The sequence below is a fragment of the Muntiacus reevesi genome, chromosome 11 (genome assembly GCF_963930625.1).
Source record: "Muntiacus reevesi chromosome 11, mMunRee1.1, whole genome shotgun sequence".
Lineage (NCBI taxonomy): Eukaryota > Metazoa > Chordata > Mammalia > Artiodactyla > Cervidae > Muntiacus > Muntiacus reevesi.
The window spans coordinates 24,451,732-24,472,802 of NC_089259.1; the positions used below are offsets into that span (position 1 = coordinate 24,451,732).

A 21,071-nucleotide genomic window follows, 5' to 3' on the forward strand; every position below is an offset into this window, starting at 1 on the left:
GGGACTCTCAAGTCTTCTCCAACATCACAGTTCAAAAGCATCGATTCTTCAGCACTCAGCTTTCTTTACAGTCCAACTCTCACATCCATGACCACTGGAAAAACCATAGCCTTGACTAGATGGACCTTTGTTGGCAAAGTAATGTCTCTGCTTTTTAATATGCTATCTAGGTTGGTCATAACTTTCCTTCCAAGGAGTAAGCATCTTTTAATTTCATGGCTGCAATCACCATCTGCAGTGATTTTGGAGCCCCCAAAAATAAAGTCTGACACTGTTTCCACTGTCTCCCCATCTATTTCCCATGATTTAATATTAGCTGCCATTAAAGCCTCTAGACACTTCACTGACAGCAAACTCAGCAGTATGGTAGTTACTACGACATGGGATATAAACAGAGTACACAGTGACTAGAAGCCCGGTTTTTAATGTCAGACAGATATGAGTTAAGAGTTCTACCTGTAAGGTATCAAGCAAGTAAATTCTCTAAGTCCCATTCTCCATACCTTTAAAATGAGACTCATAATAGTTTGCACCTCATAAAATTGTTACAAAGATAAAATGATATACCATTAATACATATCAAATGCTTAGCATTTTACCTGGAACACTATAAGTGGTCCAAAAAGCTATCATTAGTACTGCTGTGGCTCTCAAATGACACCACTCTATGGCAGAAAGTGAAGAAGAACTAAAGAGTCTCTTGATGAAAGTAAAGAGGAGAGTGAAAAAGTTGGCTTAAAACTCAACATTAAGAAAACTAAGATCATGGCATCTGGTCCCATCACTTCATGGCAAATAGGTGGGGAAACAGTGGAAACAGTGAGAGACTTTATTTCTGGGGGCTCCAAAATCACTGCAGATGGTGACTGCAGACATGAAATTAAAAGATACTTGCTCCTTGGAAGAAAATCTAGACAGCATATTACAAAGTAGAGACATTACTTTGCCAACAAAAGTCCATTTAGTAAAAGTTATGATTTTTCCAGTAATCATAAATGGATGTGAGAGACTATTAAGAAAGCTGAGTGCTGAAGAACTGATGCTTTTGAACTGTGGTGTTGGAGAAGACTCTTGAGAGTCCCTTGGACTGTAAGAAGATGCAACCAGTCCATCCTAAAGATCAATCCTGAATATTCTTTGGAAGGATTGATGCTGAAGCTGAAACTCTGATACTTTGGCCACCTGATATGAAGAACTGACTCCTCTGAAAAGACCCTGATGTTGGGAAAGATTGAAGGTGGAAGGAGAAGGGGGCAACAGAGGAGATGGTTGGATGGCATCACTAACGTGATGGACATGAGTCAACTCCAGGAGTTGGTGATGAACAGGGAAGCCTGGCATGCTGCAGTCCACAGAGTTGGACACAACTGAGCTACTGAACTGAACTGAACTGATGGCTCTCAAAAGTGCTGATGCAATCTGGGTCTACCACAGCAACAGTGTCTAGAGTGAAAGAAGCAATAATCCTGATATATTCTGTGCCTTTCAGGCCTCATAAAATTCTATATGCAGTTTTAGACACCATATTTCAAGAATAACAACAAAAGCATCATGTTTACAAAAGAATAGTTAGAATGACAGTAGATCTAGAACACAGGTCATGTCGGTCAAGAAAGACTGAGAGTCTAGAAAACTACAGTGAAAAATCTTAAAGATCTTAAAAAAAATCTTAAAGATCGCCATTATGTTATGTTCACTAGTTATGTGAATTTTATAAAAAAGTTACTATTTTATCTGCACAACTAAAGAAGTGTCTTAAGTGTAAAGTGAGATATTGAAGATAAGAAATGGCTTTTAAATAGTGACTTAATAAGACAAGACTTATAATTGCTCATGGATTTTAAAACAACTCCTTTCTTCTTTCCACTTGCTCCCTCTTTTTTTTTTTTTCATTTATTTTTATTAGTTGGAGGCTAATTACTTTACAATATTGTAGTGGTTTTTGCCATACACTGACATGAATCAGTCATGGATTTACACGTGTTCCCCATCCCGATCCCCCCTCCTGCCTCCCTCCCCATCACTTTCTCCCTCTTTTCTGTAACACTTATTGAACACTGAAAGGTTAAGGGAATACAACTACACTGACAAGTCAGGGGATACATAAGACAATGTAAGACATAACCCATGCCTTAGAGATACTTGAAAAAAAAAATACAAGAGAAAAATAAATCAACTGTTCAACATATTTCAGTAACCTCTGATTAGAGTTAGGCACTGGAACTTTCAGAAACATAAAGGATGAACATTATCAGGGAAGAGTAAGCTAAATCAAAATGGATCAGTGGGAATAACCTAAGAAAAGAAAAGTTCAATAGCAAAAACTTCTTAAGGCAAAGAGAGCTGAAAAATCATAAAAGATTGAAGAACTATAAATAGATCATAGCTAGTGAAAGGTGAGGACTTTCTATTTCAAACTAAGAAGTTCACCTTTTACTGTGTAATAACAAGATATTATATAGAAATCTTCATGAGATTTACATTTAGGAAAAACATTTCTAGCATAAATGTGGAAGGTCCATTTGGCGGGGCCACACCTGGAAAACAGTGAGGCCAGCTGAAGATAACAGAAGGGACACACTTCAGAGATGCCAAGAGCCTAAAGTGAGGTAATAGCTTTGAAAAAGGGCATGCTGAATCTTTTCTATGTTCACGTCTTTTAACCAAGTTAATAGTCATCTGCTACTTTTTGAAACTAATTATAAAGCCATCTCATTTATTCCAGGATTTTCATACTTCATGGGACTTTCTGGAAATAATGTATTATTTTCCATGTTGGGAAACTGAGTCCCAAAGAACCAAAGAGAATAGATAAGGGTCACACAACTAATCACAAAGAGACCCACTGCTAAGAGTCATTTCTTCTAATTTTTATATTATTACTCTTTTTCTAATAAGTTTTACTGACGTTAGACATTTATCTTGGAAGAAAAAAAATTAAACTATGAAGAAAAAATAATTATTTCTGATTTTAAGGTGATATTACAATTTACTGAAGCTCATTAGAAATTGCAAGTCTATCATTTTCATGATTTATTAATTGCAACTTTGTAAAATATTTGGAATACCAATAGAAAAATAGGATGTATGAAAAACAACCATTTCATTAATTAACCCTTTAAAGAGAGATGCCTTTTTCAACTCATTGAACTGTCCGTGGAAATGTCAGGAGAGAAAAAGACAACAATATTGGGAAAATTAGAATACAACCATGCTGGGTCAAAACTGCATCATCTGGCAGCTAGCCTTAAATACTATATCCAGGGCACTTGGAGCATAATAAAAGGTGGGATTTCAGTAGCTCAGTATTGTTGAAACTGAATTGTAATGGTTGGTAGAGTTTTAATCAATTTAGATTACATTTACCTGCTCATCCTTTAAGTGATATGATCAAAATACTTTCTTAACAAAACATTAGAAAACTATAAAAATAGAAATTGAAGTACTCAGTAGTAATTATAAGTTTTTATATTCTTACTTAATTCTAAGCTTAAAGAAATCAATGTAGGAGGATTCCATCATTTCTACAATTATTTTTTTAAATTTATCCTAAACTATCATTCTTAGCACTAATGTTTAATGCACTGATGTTAAAAAAAATAAAAACTATAGGGAAAATGCCTAGACAAAGCCTATACTTGAAGTTTAGTAATATGAAGGCTATCTATATTGCTTTTTAGTCATATAGTATTTACAAAATACTTTTTTTCCTCCAGAGATTTTCTTTTTCAGAGAATGAAACACTGGAAAGTATATATACTAAAAGTTTGAGGGGAAAAAAACAAACCACTTTACTTGATCATATCAAACCCAGTAATTCAAACATAAGCAGGTCTTTAAAATCAAAAGGGATGAAGTATACACCATAAGATCATTGTCTGTTAGTCAGAGAAGCAACACAATTACAAGCTTTTGGTGATAACCAAGACTAAAAACAATTTTCTGAAATATAAAGACAGTTAAAATGTATGGAGACAAACATACTGTCCTCTGCCTTTTTGTCTTTTGTCCAAACTAAGGGGGTGTCTCAGGAATCCCTGGGGAATGAAGACTGAGCTAAATCACAGATATATACACCAAATTCTCAAAAGATAAAAGGCATTTGGATATGCAGGATTAAATCTTAGTTTAAAAGATGTGGTAAAACTTAATGGATGGTTTTAAAGAAAACCATTCCTTCAATCTAAAAGTTACAGTTACTAATACATTAAAACACACACACACACACACACAGCTCAGCTAGACTATTTTATAAACTATATATCAATACAGAAATCTATCAGAAGAAATAGAATTGTTGAGGAACTTTGCAACTATACTCTAAGTTCTATTATGGGATTATTAAACTGTTCTCTTAGAAATAAAACCATAAGTATTTCTTTTTGCTTCATAGTAATAGAACAGTAGGAAAGTTCTTATAATTTCATTATCACACTTCCTCTATACATACGGTGTTCCCTCTACAGAATAGTATTAGTGGATGTCTAGCAGTTTCAGTGTTTTACAGTCATAAATATAAATTTGTGAGTCACTCAGTGAAATCAAAGACATATACTTCAGTCTGCACAGATGATGTCTGGAGGAAATGAAAGAAAAAGAATCAGTGCTTTCCATATATGCAGATGAGAATATTTATATGATGTTTCATAATACCACCTGATGGAAGATTTAATACTAAAGGAAAAGGTTTATTTTAGTTAAGTCTAAATGTTTCTAAATTTTGATGTTGCAATTTATCTAATAAAAATGATATTACAAACTTCAAAATACTGAAATTTGTCAACATGCCATCCTAAGTGAAGAGGAACTCCATATGAAATATGTAACTGAATGTATAACTCATATGACATCAGTTGTTTTAGGAAGTTATTCCCAAACTTACAATCTAAAGAAAATATAAAGAATGCTTCGCTAGCATGTTTTCAAAATAACCAATAAACCATTGGCTAAATAAAGGAAAATCCTAGGTAATTTCCACTGGGATTGTATAATATTATTGTGTATGATTTAGTTACAAAGAAATGAGCAACTGAGTTTATAGCTATTTTTCAACCAAAGATAAAAATGAAAAATACATTATTGGTAGAGTAAGACCCAAGATAATTCTGTGTTTGAAACTAAAAGTATTCAGGATTTTGCATCTAAACTCTGTCTTCTTGGATCCTATTTTCAAGGAACTCAATCTGATGCTAAAAGACATGTCATAACTTGAATTTCAGATTTTAGTGCTTCAGAAATATGTTTATATACTTTATAATGTAATTATAGCTACTTTAAGACAGACAACACTTTAAGGCAAATGGTAGCAATATATCACAAATATAATTGAAAAATGCAGTTGTCCAGAAGCACTTGTGGGGATGATGTCTCTGAAAAGCGGCTCAAAGCTCCAGAGTTTGAAGTTAAATTTTTGATGTTGTCACTCTCAATCTATTGAATGGCTGACAGACAATCAAACCCGTCTGGCTGGCTGGCAGCTCATTTTGCTGGCAGGTGGCAAACAATTAGACACACCAATTTGTGCCTCCTGATGACATTAAAGCATGAAACTAAGTTGTATGCAGGGCCTAGTGATTTGTGTGAAAGCATTTCAAAAATAATACTCTTTGCCGTGGCAACTCATTTCAGACTGCCACCTCCCATTATGGCTTTGAGCGGTGAAGACGACAGACTTGAGTTACGTGCAGTGCAAGGCCGCTTCTGTTCAATCCGTCATCAGCGCCCCCTGAGACCTCAATCCCCTCCTTTCATCAGTATCACCTCATCATTTACATTTGATAGTACTTGAGCTACTGCATATATTAACTACATTGGAGACCCTTCTCTTAAAAAGAATTGGAATACGCTTTGTGTTCCATGATTTCATTTCTACTTATGCAATTTTGAATAATGATTGCACTCCCACTGCATTTTGCACAATGCTACTAAGAACAAATGGGAAAGTTCTATTTTTTGTAAAGCAATATCCTCAAAAGTATAATAAATTTTGAGTGGCTAAGAATATTGGCACTCAGGTGACAGTTTTGTTAAGTTTTAATTAAAAAAATTGTTCTAACAATAATCCAAATTAGGAAAGAAATATTTTACCTAATCTTTATTGCATTGAATTCTCTTATAAATATCACAATAATTCTCTTTTTCTATTGCTTATATGTTAACAAAATTTACATACAGAGCTTTAAACGGAACATAAAACTTATGATCCCAAATTAAACTATTATAACAGTTACAGATATATTTATAAATATATACAATTAAAAATACTTATGTGCTTATGCTTATATAAATTCATAAACACACATACACATATCTCTTAGGAATGAAAACTAAATATGAAATGGCATAGGGAATATCCAAGGAACTATATGAATAAACCTCCAAACTATTAAAAAAAGAAATAATTTCCTATACATTATACCCCTTCTTTTTTAGATGTTAAAAAATGTCTGATACTTGACACATTTTACCTTGTATGATAAATATTTGCAAACATTTTATCTCCTTTAACTACTGTAAGTTCACAGAAAACAAAACTGATTCTATCTCTTTATATCTGACATGATGACTAATGACATTCATATTTTCACAATAGATTTTCAAAAAGTATCTGTAGGACACTGGTTAAAATGTTTATAGACAATTTTTAAATCTTATTTATCTATAAAAAAGATAATGCACCCTAACTGAAAATGCCTTTATTGCCACACCTCAACCCCTAAACTCAAAAAGTACTGGCTCCAACTTGGACAAAGCAGTTTGTCTATTTTAGAGAAAACAATATGGAACAGAAACTGCATTCTGACTGTATATTTATTTTGACATTACAGTTTAAGAAATATCTGATTTACTTACTTGATATTTTTTCTTTAAAACAAAAAACTATTACTTGTCAATTACCTCACATATATTTATATGTATGTATGTATGTACATAATACAAAAACACACATACGTATAAAATGACTTCTCCAATGTATAGTAGTCACTTGATGACAGGTTATAATCAGAATCTGTATTATCCCATTTCCAATTCAATGTGTCATTCCCCATTTCATACTGAAGCCCCTTTTTTGAAACATATAATTAAAATGCCTAACTATGAGATCAATCAGGTTGGCCTATGACTTTGATAGTCTTTGTGGTAAGAATCTACAGTAATAAACATGTTTTCAAGATCTGCCTAATATTTTTAAATTAAACAGACACTAATTTTCCTTCTATACACAGAGCACTATGAATAATAAGTTCAGTACCTACCTGTCAAAGGAATGAAACTGCATAGGAAGAATAGCTTGCGCTTCTCTCTTCAATGCTGGGTCTGGGTATGGGATAGGCTCAGGGCCACATTCTGCAATTTCGACTGGGGCGGCCACAAGACTTTTCAGTATTTCCTTGACATTGATGCCTTTGGTTTGACTAATGCTAGATATGGATGGTGCAGGCTTCAATATTTCACTGGGGTTCTCGGTCAGGCTTTCCTGTGACTTTTTCACTTCATTTGACAAAGTGGATAACAGTTCACTCATAGCATCAGGGCCTGTGCTAGTCTCTAATTCTGCCCCATTCAGTATGTTAGCTACTTGCTCCTCTCCAATTCCTGAATCGGTATGAGGAATGGAACTTTCTAGATGAATATCCTCACCAGGGGTTGGTGTTTCTTTTTCCTTTACAGTGTCCGGGAATGCAGCAGGTGTTTCTATAATGAGAGAAATCAGTGTAAACAAAATGCTTCACAAATGAAAACCGACTGTTATTAGTAAAATATACTTACCGAAGAGAAAAGAAAAGCTGTAAGAAACAAAAAATCTTCTAAACGGATGTGTATAACAACACAACTTGGTTAAAACATATCACCTATATACACCTGCTATTTTGTTCAGTAAGGATCAACAGAGCCATGTTTCTTTTATAAATTATCTGGCAAGTCAAAAGTGATATAAACATGGAGAAATAGTTCCTACTATAATTTCTTATAACAGCTTATAAATAATTATGCTAAGCTCCCTTTTATCCTTTCATTGTCAGCTACCAATCATGCAAGATAAATTATACTCCTCTAATATTTTCCTTAAAATGTGAAGCCATTTTTATATCTTTTTTGGTAATTCAATAACCAGTAATGAAATAACTAATTGAAAATTTTAAACTAAAGGTATTTTTTTAAATTACATGTAATACATAAATCTCTAAAGAGTTAGTTGCAGAAAGCATGTCAAATGATTAGTTCAAAAGGATAAATGCTTTAATAATAGAATAGTGAGTCTTGAGAATTTAACCTATATATCTATGCCTTTAAGAACAATCATTTTGGAATATTCATGATGATTCTCTATGAATAAATGTAAATATCAGTATGTGGAAATTGAATCACAAATATATATGTATGAAAACATATATAGCATTACCAATTGAAATAGATAAAAAGAAAAACATCTTTTAAAATGTTAAATCCCTATCAAATCTCATTATACATAGGCCACTATAATAAAATATTACCAAATTCTAAATGAAGACCTTGAAAAATTTATCTAATCTAGTATCGTGGAGGAACTTCCTGGTGGTCTAGTGGCTAAGATTCCACACTCCCAATCCTGGGACCTGGGAACAACACTTGGTTAGGGAACTATATAGACCCCATATGCTGCAAAAAAAAAAAAAAAAGGATCCTGAGCGCCACAACTAAAGATCCCGCATGACACAAAGATTGAAGAGCCCCAGGGCTGCAATTAAGACCCAGTGCCATCAAATAACAGCTTCCCAGGTGGCTCAGTGTTAAAGAATCTGCCTGCCAATGCAGGAGACATGAGTTCAACCCTAGGTTCAGGAAGATCCCCTGGAGGAGGAAATGGCAATCCACTCCAGTATTCTTGTGTGGAGAACCCGATGGACAGAGGAGGCTGGCAGGCTATATAGTCCACGGGGTCAGAGAGTTGGACACACCTGAGCATGCACACACAGTCAAATAAATATTTTTTTAAAGAATCATGGAAATAGTAATAGTATTTAACTTAATAAAGTTATGCTGAAGCAGAAAAATGTGGGATGCATGAGTCAAGTGCTCGAGCCTGGTGGGCTGGGAAGACCCAGAGGAATCGGGTGGAGAGGGAGGTGGGATGGGGGACCGGGATGGGGAATACGTGTAACTCTATGGCTGATTCATATCCATGTATGACAAAACCCACTGATAAATAAAAAAGAAAAAAAAAAAAGTATAATTAAATCACACACACACAAAAAAGATACATATGTAGATTACTTGCAGTTCCTGCATAAAATAGATATTTGGTAAATGGCAGCTGTTTGTATTATTTTAATAAATAACAGTTATTCTTTATAAAACAAGAAGGGCCAACTAAATTATTTTGATGATCTCTTTGAAATTAATATTTTTAAGTTCTATAAAACTAACCTTAGGTGTTTTGCTGCCGTTATTGGTTTAGAATTTTATTGGACAAAGAAATTAAAAATATACATCTCTTACAAGCCCATGATATACTGTAATTTTCCTCATATTTATGAATAGCTTTTAGTTTTCCTTGTTTGCTTAGGCAAGGGCTTTAATACTACTTTGTAGAATATGATAATAGCATTAAAACACTGGATGAACAACATGAAAGGTTGTTCTTAGTTGTTCTCAAGGTTAAAATTTAACTGCATAAAGTATTTTTAAGAAGTCAGAAAATTTCAGTAGTATTTCTGGCAAAGCAGTAGAGAAGGAAAAAGGTAAGAGGTAAACATAACAATTTCACATTTTTAAATAAAACCTTGTGACAGAAGATCAAGACAGTGTAGAAAAACTACATTAGGAATAAGAAGGACAATAAAGAATCAAGATGCTTCTAGAATATCTACCTGAAGAAAAAAAATAGGGGTACCTCACTAACCAAAAAAGCACGTGAAAAAGAAGCAAGTTTGCTCAAGAAGATAATGAATTAAATTTTGAATGAATTGAGTCTGCAGAATCTCTAGGACATTTATATATAGGAGCCAAGAAAACTATAGCCATGTATTTGGGGATGATTAAACCAGACGTGGTAACTGAAACTTTGAAAACTGTTGAAATTACCTAGGAATATAGAATGAGAAGGTAGTTAAGTCAGTTATTTCCATGCTTAGAGATACTATTGACTTTACTAAATTCATGTTTAATCTACAGACTATACATTCATGGAGAGAAAACAGTTATAGTAAAAAAAATCAGGACAGAATTAAATAGCAGAAGTGACATTCCTGACCTGCCTCTTGAGAAACCTGTATGCAGGTCAGGAAGCAACAGTTAGAACTGGACATGGAAAATGAGTATACTACCCAAAGCAATCTATAGATTCAATGCAATTCCTATTAAGCTACCATTGGTATTTTTCAGAGAACTAGAACAAATAATTTCACAATTTGTATGGAAATACAAAAAGCTACGAATGGCCAAAGCGATCTTGAGAAAGAAGAATGGAACTGGAGGAATCAACCTGCCTGACTTCAGACTATACTACAAAGCCACAGTCATCAAGACAGCGTGGTACGGGCACAAAGACAGAAATACAGATCAATGGAACAAAAAAGAAAGCCCAGAGATAAATCCACGCACCTATGGACACCTTATCTTTGACAAAGGAGGCAAGAATATACAATGCAGAAAAGACAATGTCTTTAACAAGTGGTGCTGGGAAAACTGGTCAACCACTTGTAAAAGAATGAAACTAGAACACTTTCTAACACCATACACAAAAATAAACTCAAAATGGATTAAAGATCTAAATGTAAGAGCAGAAACTATAAAACTCCTAGAGGAAAACATAGGCAAAACACTCTCTGACATAAACCACAGGAGGATCCTCTATGACCCACCTCCCAGAATATTGGAAATAAAAGCAAAAATAAACAAATGGGACCTAATGAAACTAAAAAGCTTTTGCACAACAAAGGAAACTATAAGCAAGGTGAAAAGACAGCCTTCAGAATGGGAGAAAATTATAGCAAACAAAGCAACGGACAAAGAATTAATCTCAAAAATATACAAGCAACTCCTGCAGCTCAATTCCAGAAAAATAAAAGACCCAATCAAAAATTGGGCCAGAGAACTAAACAGACATTTCTCCAAAGAAGACATACAGATGGCAAACACATGAAAAGATGCTCAACATCACTCATTATCAGAGAAATGGAAATCAAAACCACAATGAGGTACCATTTCACGCCAGTCAGAATGGCTGCCATCCAAAAGTCTACAAGCAATAAATGCTGGAGAGGGTGTGGAGAAAAGGGAACCCTCTTACACCGTTGGTGGGAATGCAAACTAGTACAGCCACTATAGAGGACAGTGCAGAGATTCCTTAAAAAATGGAAATAGAACTGCCATATGACCCAGCAATCCTGCTGCTGGGCATACACACTGGGGAAACCAAAATTGAAAGAGACATATATATCCCAGTGTTCATTGCAGCACTGTTTATAATAGCTAGGATATGGAAGCAATCTGGATGTTCATCAGCAGAAAAATGGATAAGAAAGCTGTGCTACACATACACAATGGAATATTACTCAGCCATTAAAAAGAATACATTTGAATCAGTTCTAATGAGGTGGATGAAACTGGAGCCTATTATACAGAGTGAAATAAGCCAGAAAGAAAAACACCAATACAGTATACTAACACATATACATGGAATTTAGAAAGATGGTAACGATAACCCTGTATGCGAGACAGCAAAAGAGATACAGATGTATTGAACTGTCTTTTGGACTCTGTGGAAGAGGGTAAGGGTGGGATGATATGAGAGAATGGCACTGAAACATGTAAATTATCATATGTGAAATGGATCACCAGTCCAGGTTCGATGCATGATATAGCATGCTTGGGGCTGGTGCACTGGGATGACCCAGAGGGATGGGATGGGAGGGGGGTTCAGATGAGGAACACAAGTACACCTGTGGTGGATTTAAGTCACTGTATGGCAAAACCAATACAATGTTGTAAAGTAAAAAAAAAAAGAACTGGACATGGAAAAACATACTGGTTCCAAATAGGAAAAGGAGTACGTCAAGGCTGTATATTGTCACCCTGCTTATTTAACTTATATGCAGAGTACATCATGAGAAATGCTGGGTTGGAGGAAGCACAAGATGGAATCAAGATTGCCGGGAGAAATATCAATAACCTCAGATATGCAGATGATACCACCCTTATGGCAGAAAGTGAAGAAGAACTAAAGAGCCTCTTAATGAAAGTGAAAGAGGAGAGTGAAAAAGCTGTCTTAAAGCTCAACATTGAGGAGGAGCCAAGATGGCGGAGGAGTAGGACGGAGAGACCACTTTCTCTCCTAGAAATTCATCAAAAAAATAACTGAGCGCAGAGCAAACTTCACAAAACAACTTCTGATCGCTAGCTGAGGTCATCAGGCGCCCAGAAAAGCAGCCCATTGTCTTCGAAAGGAGGTAGGACAAAATATAAAAGATAAAAAGTGAAACAAAAGAGCTAAGGACGGAGATCCGTCCCGAGAAGGGACTTGATAGAGGACGTTCCCAGACACCGGGAAGCCCTCGCACTGGCGGGCCTGGGGGAAGTGTTGGAATCTCAAGAGTTTGAATCTGACTGGGAGGGATAGAATAAATAAAACCCACAGATTACGAGCCTAAAAGCAACTCCCAGCAGAGGAGTACCCCAGACGCCCACATCCGCTGGTGGCGGAACGGAGAGGGGCAGGCGGCATTACTTGGGGCAGGGTCCGGGCCTGAGCGCCCTGAGGACAATCGGAGGGAGCTTTTGTGAGTTGCCAGCTTGAACTGTGGGAGAGCAAAGAGAGAGAGAAAGCTAACCGGCCCGAACACACTGCCGGCCGTTCGCAGAACAAAGGGACCGAGATTCTGGGCGACCGAAGTCCGCCGGGAGGGTCGCGGCGAGACGGAGGGCGCGGGCGCCTGACCGGCGCGGGCGGGGGCTGGGGCTGGGGACACGGAGGGCAGAGGGCGCGCACGCCCGACTGGCGCCGGCGGGGACTGAGACTGGGATCGCGCGGGGCAGAAGACGCGCCGCACCCGGGGAGAGAGCGCCCGTCAAGCGCCTGGCTGCCTGGGCCGCTCGGGCGGCGTGGGGCCGGAGCGCGGGCCCAGCTTTGTGTGCTGCGCTTTTGTGAATCGCCCGAGGGCTGGAGCCGCGCGCAGCGTGGCGCGCGCTTCAGACAGAACAGCCCGGAGCCTGAGCAGCGCAGACCGAGAAAAGAGCGCAAGCCTCTCCCGGGAGCGCCGGCCCCTCCCCGCACGGCCCCTCCCCGCACAGCCCCTCCCCGCAGCGCGACGGAACTAGCTACCTGAATAAGAATCCACCTCCGCCCCCTGTGTCAGGGCGGAAATTAGGCGCGGAAGAGAGACCGGCAACAGAACCCAAATAAAGGGAACCGCTTCAGAAGGGACCGGTGCAACAGATTAAAATCCCTGAAGAAACCACTGACTGACTACACCGGAAGGGCCTGTAGATATCGAGAAGTGTAAGCTGGAACGAGGAGCTATCTGAAGCTGAGCCGAACCCACACTGACTGCAACAACTCCAGAGAAATTCCTAGATATATTTTTTCTTTTTCTTTTCTTTTCTTTTTCTTTTTTTTTTTTTTTTTAAGTAAGGAAAAAAAAAAAAAAATTTTTTTTTTCTTTTTTCTTGGGTCTCTTTTATTTTCCTTTAAAAATTCCTTATTACTCCCCCATTACTCCTTAACTTTCATAGATTTTTACGATTTTTTTAAATTAGGCAAAACAATTTTTTTTTCTCTCTCTTTTTTCTTTTTTTTTTCTTTTTCTTCTTTTTCTTCTTTTTTTCTGTTCTTTTTTCTTCTTCTCTTCTATTTTCTTTTTCTCTTATTTCTTTTAAAGCCCTCTAGCACTCCTTTTACTACACCTTAATTTTCATTTTCAATCCACTATAACCTTACAGAAGAAAGGAAAAAAAAAAAAAAAAAAGAAGAGAAGCCCTATTTTTATACCAAACTTCATATATATTTCTAAAATTTCTTTTGTGTGTTTTGGTTTTTGTTTTTAATATAGTATTTTTAAGAGTCTAACCTCTACTCTAGATTTTTAATTTTTGTTTTTCAGTATATGATATAAATTGTGAACATTTAAGAATCCAATATTCAGCTCCCATTTTTATTCACGAATGTGTTGATTATTCTCTCCCAATCTTGACTCTGTTTTCTACCTCAGAACACCTCTATTTCCTCCTTTCCCCTTCTCTTCCCAATCCAATTCTGTGAATCTTTGTGGGTGTCTGGGCTACGGAGAACACTCTGGGATCAGACAACTTCGTAGATCTGTCTCTCTCCTCTTGAGTCCCCCTCTTTCTCCTCCTGCCCATCTCTATCTCCCTCCTCCCTCTCCTCTTCTCCATGTAACTCGGTGAACCTCTCTGGGTATCCCTAACGGGGGAGAAACTTTCCACCATTAACATAGAAGTTTTATTATCAGTGCTGTATAGTTGGAGAAGTCCTGAGACTACAGGAAGAATAAAACTGAAATCCTGAAGCAGGAGACTTAAGCCCAAAACCTGAGAACACCAGAAAACTCCTGACTACATGGATCTTTAAGTAATAAGTGACCGTACAAAAGCCTCCATACCTGCACCGAAACCAACCACCACCCAAGAGCCAATAAGTTTTAGAGCACGACATACCACGCAAATTCTCCAGCAACGCAGGAACATTGCCCTGAACGTCAACATACAGACAGCCCAAGGTCACACCTAACACATAGACCCATCTCAAAACTCAGTACTGGGCACTCCATTGCTATCCAAAGAGAAGAAATCAAGATCCGCACACCAGAACACTGACGCAAGCTTCGCTAATCAGGAAACCTTGACAAGCCAATCGTCTAACCCCACCCACTGGGTAAAACCTCCACAATAAAAGGAACCACAGACCTGCAGAATACAGAAAGCCCACTCCAGACACAGCAATCTAAACAAGATGAAAAGGCAGAGAAATACCCAACAGGTAAAGGAACATGAAAAAAGCCCACCAAGTCAAACAAAAGAGGAGGAGATAGGGAATCTACCTGAAAAAGAATTTAGAATAATGATAATAAAAATGATCCAAAATTTTGAAAGCAAAATGGAGGTACAGATAAATAGCCTGGAGACAAAGATTGAAAAGATGCAAGAAATGTTTAATAAAGATCTAGAAGAAATAAAAAAGAGTCAATTAAAAATGAATAATGCAATGAATGAGATCAAAAACACTCTGGAGGTAACCAAGAGTAGAATAACGGAGACAGAAGATAGGATAAGTGAGGTAGAAGATAAAATGGTGGAAATAAATGAAGCAGAGAGGAAAAAAGAAAAAAGGATCAAAAGAAATGAGGACAACCTCAGGGACCTCTGGGACAATGTGAAACGCCCCAACATTCGAATCATAGGAGTCCCAGAAGAAGAAGACAAAAAGAAAGGCCATGAGAAAATACTCGAGGAGATAATAGCTGAGAACTTCCCTAAAATGGGGAAGGAAATAGCCACCCAAGTCCAAGAAACCCAGAGAGTCCCAAACAGGATAAACCCAAGGCGAAACACCCCAAGACACATATTAATCAAATTAACAAAGATCAAACACAAAGAACAAATACTAAAAGCAGCAAGGGAGAAACAACAAATAACACACAAAGGGATTCCTATAAGGATAACAGCTGATCTATCAATAGAAACCCTCCAGGCCAGAAAGGAATGGCAGGACATACTGAAAGTAATGAAAGAGAATAACCTACAACCTAGATTACTGTACCCAGCAAGGATCTCATTCAGATATGAAGGAGAATTCAAAAGCTTTACAGACAAGCAAAAGCTGAGAGAATTCAGCACCACCAAACCAGCTCTTCAACAAATGCTAAAGGATCTTCTCTAGACAGGAAATGCAGAAAGGTTGTATAAACGTGAACCCAAAACAACAAAGTAAATGACAACGGGACCACACCTATCAATAATTACCTTAAATGTAAATGGGTTGAATGCCCCAACCAAAAGACAAAGATTGGCTGAATGGATACAAAAACAAGACCCCTATATATGCTGTCTACAAGAGACCCACCTCAAAACAAGGGACACATACAGACTGAAAATGAAGGGCTGGAAAAAAATATTTCACGCAAACGGAGACCAAAAGAAAGCAGGAGTCGCAATACTCATATCAGATAAAGTAGACTTCCAAATAAAGGATGTGAAAAGAGACAAAGAAGGACACTACATAATGATCAAAGGATCAATCCAAGAAGAAGATATAACAATTATAAATATATATGCACCCAACATAGGAGCACCGCAATATGTACGGCAAACACTAACGAGTGTGAAAGAGGAAATTAATAGTAACACAATAATAGTGGGAGACTTTAATACCCCACTCACAACCATGGATAGATCAACTAAACAGAAAATCAACAAGGAAACACAAACCTTAAATGATACAATGGACCAGCTAGACCTAATTGATATCTATAGGACATTTCACCCCAAAACAATCAACTTCACCTTTTTCTCAAGTGCACACGGAACCTTCTCCAGAATAGATCACATCCTGGGCCATAAATCTGGTCTTGGAAAATTCAAAAAAATTGAAATCATTCCAGTCATCTTTTCTGACCACAGTGCAGTAAGATTAGATCTCAATTACAGGAAAAAAACTGTTAAAAATTCTAACATATGGAGGCTAAATAACACGCTTCTGAAAAACCAACAAATCATAGAAGAAATCAAAAAAGAAATCAAAGTATGTATAGAAATAAATGAAAATGAAAACACAACAACCCAAAACCTATGGGACACTGTAAAAGCAGTGCTAAGGGGAAGGTTCATAGCATTACAGGCACACATCAAGAAACAAGAAAAAAGCCAAATAAATAACCTAACTCTACACCTAAAGCAATTAGAGAAGGAAGAAATGAAGAACCCCAGGGTTAGCAGAAGGAAAGAAATCTTAAAAATTAGGGCAGAAATAAATGCAAAAGAAACTAAAGAGACCATAGCAAAAATCAACAAAGCTAAAAGCTGGTTTTTTGAAAAAATAAACAAAATTGACAAACCATTAGCAAGACTCATTAAGAAACAAAGGGAGAAGAACCAAATTAACAAAATAAGAAATGAAAAGGGTGAGATCACAACAGACAACACTGAAATACAAAGGATCATAAGAGACTACTACCAGCAGCTCTATGCCAATAAAATGGACAACTTGGATGAAATGGACAAATTCTTAGAAAAGTATAACTTTCCAAAACTGAACCAGGAAGAAATAGAAGATCTTAACAGAGTCATCACAAGCAAGGAAATCGAAACTGTAATCAGAAATCTTCCAGCAAACAAAAGCCCAGGACCAGATGGCTTCACAGCTGAATTCTACCAAAAATTTAGAGAAGACCTAACACCTATCTTACTCAAACTCTTCCAGAAAATTGCAGAAGAAGGTAAACTTCCAAACTCATTCTATGAGGCCACCATCACCCTAATTCCAAAACCAGACAAAGATGCCACAAAAAAAGAAAACTACAGGCCAATATCACTGATGAACATAGATGCAAAAATCCTTAACAAAATTCTAGCAAACAGAATCCAACAACATATTAAAAAAATCATACACCATGACCAAGTGGGCTTTATCCCAGGAATGCAAGGATTCTTTAATATCCGCAAATCAATCAACGTAATACACCACATTAACAAATTGAAAGATAAAAACCATATGATTATCTCAATAGATGCAGAGAAAGCCTTTGACAAAATTCAACACTCATTTATGATTAAAACTCTCCAGAAAGCAGGAATAGAAGGAACATACCTCAATATAATAAAAGCTATATATGACAAACCCACAGCAAGCATCAGCCTCAATGGTGATAAATTGAAAGCATTTCCTCTGAAATCAGGAACAAGACAAGGATGCCCACTCTCACCACTACTATTCAACATAGTGTTGGAAGTTTTGGGCACAGCAATCAGAGCAGAAAAAGACATAAAAGGAATCCAGATAGGAAAAGAAGAAGTGAAACTCTCGCTGTTTGCAGATGACATGATCCTCTACATAGAAAACCCTAAAGACTCTTCCAGAAAATTACTAGAGCTAATCAATGAATATAGTAAAGTTGCAGGATATAAAATTAACACACAGAAATCCCTTGCATTCCTATACACTAACAATGAAAAAACAGAAAGAGAAATTAAGGAAACAATACCATTCACCATTGCAACAAAAAGAATAAAATACTTAGGAGTATATCTACCTAAAGAAACAAAAGACCTATACATAGAAAACTATAAAACACTGATGAAAGAAATCAAAGAGGACACAAACAGATGGAGAAACATACCGTGTTCATGGATTGGAAGAATCAATATTGTCAAAATGGCTATTCTACCCAAAGCAATCTATAGATTCAATGCAATCCCTATCAAGCTACCAACGGTATTTTTCACAGAACTAGAACAAATAATTTCACAATTTGTATGGAAATACAAAAAACCTCGAATAGCCAAAGTAATCTTGAGAAAGAAGAATGGAACTGGAGGAATCAACCTGCCTGACTTCAGACTCTACTACAAAGCCACAGTCATCAAGACAGTATGGTACTGGCACAAAGACAGAAATATAGATCAATGGAACAGAATAGAAAGCCCAGAGATAAATCCACGAACCTATGGTCACCTCATCTTTGACAAAGGAGGCAAGGATATACAATGGAAAAAAGACAATCTCTTTAACAAGTGGTGCTGGGAAAACTGGTCAACCACTTGTAAAAGAATGAAACTAGAACACTTTCTAACACCATACACAAAAATAAACTCAAAATGGATTAAAGATCTAAATGTAAGACCAGAAACTATAAAACTCCTAGAGGAGAACATAGGCAAAACACTCTCCGACATAAATCACAGCAAGATCTTCTATGACCCACCTCCCAGAATATTGGAAATAAAAGCAAAAATAAACAAATGGGACCTAATGAAAATTAAAAGCTTTTGCACAACAAAGGAAACTATAAGTAAGGTGAAAAGACAGCCCTCAGATTGGGAGAAAATAATAACAAATGAGGAAACAGACAAAGGATTAATCTCAAAAATATACAAGCAACTCCTGAAGCTCAATTCCAGAAAAATAAACGACCCAATCAAAAAATGGGCCAAAGAACTAAACAGACATTTCTCCAAAGAAGACATACAGATGGCTAACAAACACATGAAAAGATGCTCAACATCACTCATCATCAGAGAAATGCAAATCAAAACCACAATGAGGTACCATTACACGCCAGTCAGGATGGCTGCTATCCAAAAGTCTACAAGCAATAAATGCTGGAGAGGGTGTGGAGAAAAGGGAACCCTCTTACACTGTTGGTGGGAATGCAAACTAGTACAGCCACTATGGAAAACAGTGTGGAGATTTCTTAAAAAACTGGAAATAGAACTGCCATATGACCCAGCAATACCACTTCTAGGCATACACAATGAGGAATCCAGATCTGAAAGAGACACGTGCACCCCAATGTTCATCGCAGCACTGTTTATAATAGCCAGGACATGGAAGCAACCCAGATGCCCATCAACAGATGAATGGATAAGGAAGCTGTGGTACATATACACCATGGAATATTACTCAGCCGTTAAAAAGAATTCATTTGAATCAGTTCTAATGAGATGGATGAAACTGGAGCCCATTATACAGAGTGAAGTAAGCCAGAAAGATAAAGAACATTACAGTATACTAACACATATATACGGAATTTAGATAGATGGTGGCGATAACCCTATATGCAAAACAGAAAAAGAGACACAGAAGTACAGAACAGACTTTTGAACTCTGGGGGAGAACGTGAGGGTGGGATGTTTTGAAAGAACAGCATGTATACTATCTATGGTGAAACGGACCACCAGCCCAGGTGGGATACATGAGTCAGGTGCTCGGGCCTGGTGCACTGGGAGGACCCTGAGGAGTCGGGTGGGGAGGGAGGTGGGAGGGGGGATCGGGATGGGGAATACGTGTAACTATATGGCTGATTCATGCCAATGTATGACAAAACCCACTGAAATGTTGTAAAGTGATTGGCCTCCAACTAATAAAATAATATTTAAAAAAAAAAAAAAAAAAAATAAAGCTCAACATTCAGAAAACTAAGATCATGGCATCCAGTCCCATCACTTCATGGCTAATAGATGGGGAAACAGTGGAAACAGTGGCCGACTTTATTTTTCTGGGCTCCAAAATCACTGCAGATGGTGATTGCAGTCATGAAATTAAAAGACGCGTACTCCTTGGAAGGAAAGTTATGACCAACCTAGATAGCATATTAAAAAGCAGAGACATTACTTTGCCAACAAAGGTCCATCTAGTCAAGGCTATGGTTTTTCTAGTGGTCATTTATGGATGTGAGAGATGGACTATAAAGAAAGCTGAGCACTGAAGAATTGATGCTTTTGAACTGTGGTGTTGGAGAAGACTCTTGAGTGTACCTTGGACTGCAAGGAGATCCAACCAGTCCATCCTAAAGGAGATCAGTCCTGGGTGTTCACTGGAAGGACTGATGTTGAAGCTGAAACTGCAATACTTTGGCCACCAGATGCGAAGAGCTGACTCATTTGAAAAGACCTTGATGGTGAGAAAGATCGAGGTAGGAAGAGAAGGGGATGACAGAGGATGAGATGGCTGGATGGCATCACCGACTTGATGGACATTGGTTTGGGTGAACTGCGGGAGTTGATGATGGACAGGGAGACCTGGCGTGCTGTGGTTCATGGGGTCGCAGAGTCAGACACGACTGAGCTACTGAACTGCAGTGACATTTGTATACTAGTAAAACAGAGAATGTAAACACAGAAACAAAACAGAATTCTAACATCAATAAAATATCACAGTGGAATAGCTACTAGCCTGGGCTAAATTTTCTTACAGAGTTCAATGGCCACAAGGCATTCAGTCAAGGATAGCACTTAGTCTAAATTTAGCTCATTTAAAGATTTGGTCTACAGGTTTGGCTTTACCCTAACATGTCTCAGAACCTTATGATATGTTTCACATTAAGAGTCAGACACAAAAGTAAACTTTTCAACTCAGG

General features: G+C 37.2%; 1 protein-coding gene across 7 annotated transcripts in view; it reads right to left on the reverse strand.

The window, feature by feature from the left end:
• Nucleotides 1-21,071, reverse strand: part of NBEA (neurobeachin) — a 652,386-nt gene that overhangs the window by 378,852 nt on the left and 252,463 nt on the right. For all 7 annotated transcript variants that reach the window (XM_065901711.1, XM_065901709.1, XM_065901706.1 and 4 more), the window contains one exon: nt 7,257-7,695. In XM_065901711.1, coding sequence (XP_065757783.1) covers nt 7,257-7,695 — 439 coding nt within the window. The remainder of the gene's footprint in view (nt 1-7,256; nt 7,696-21,071) is intronic.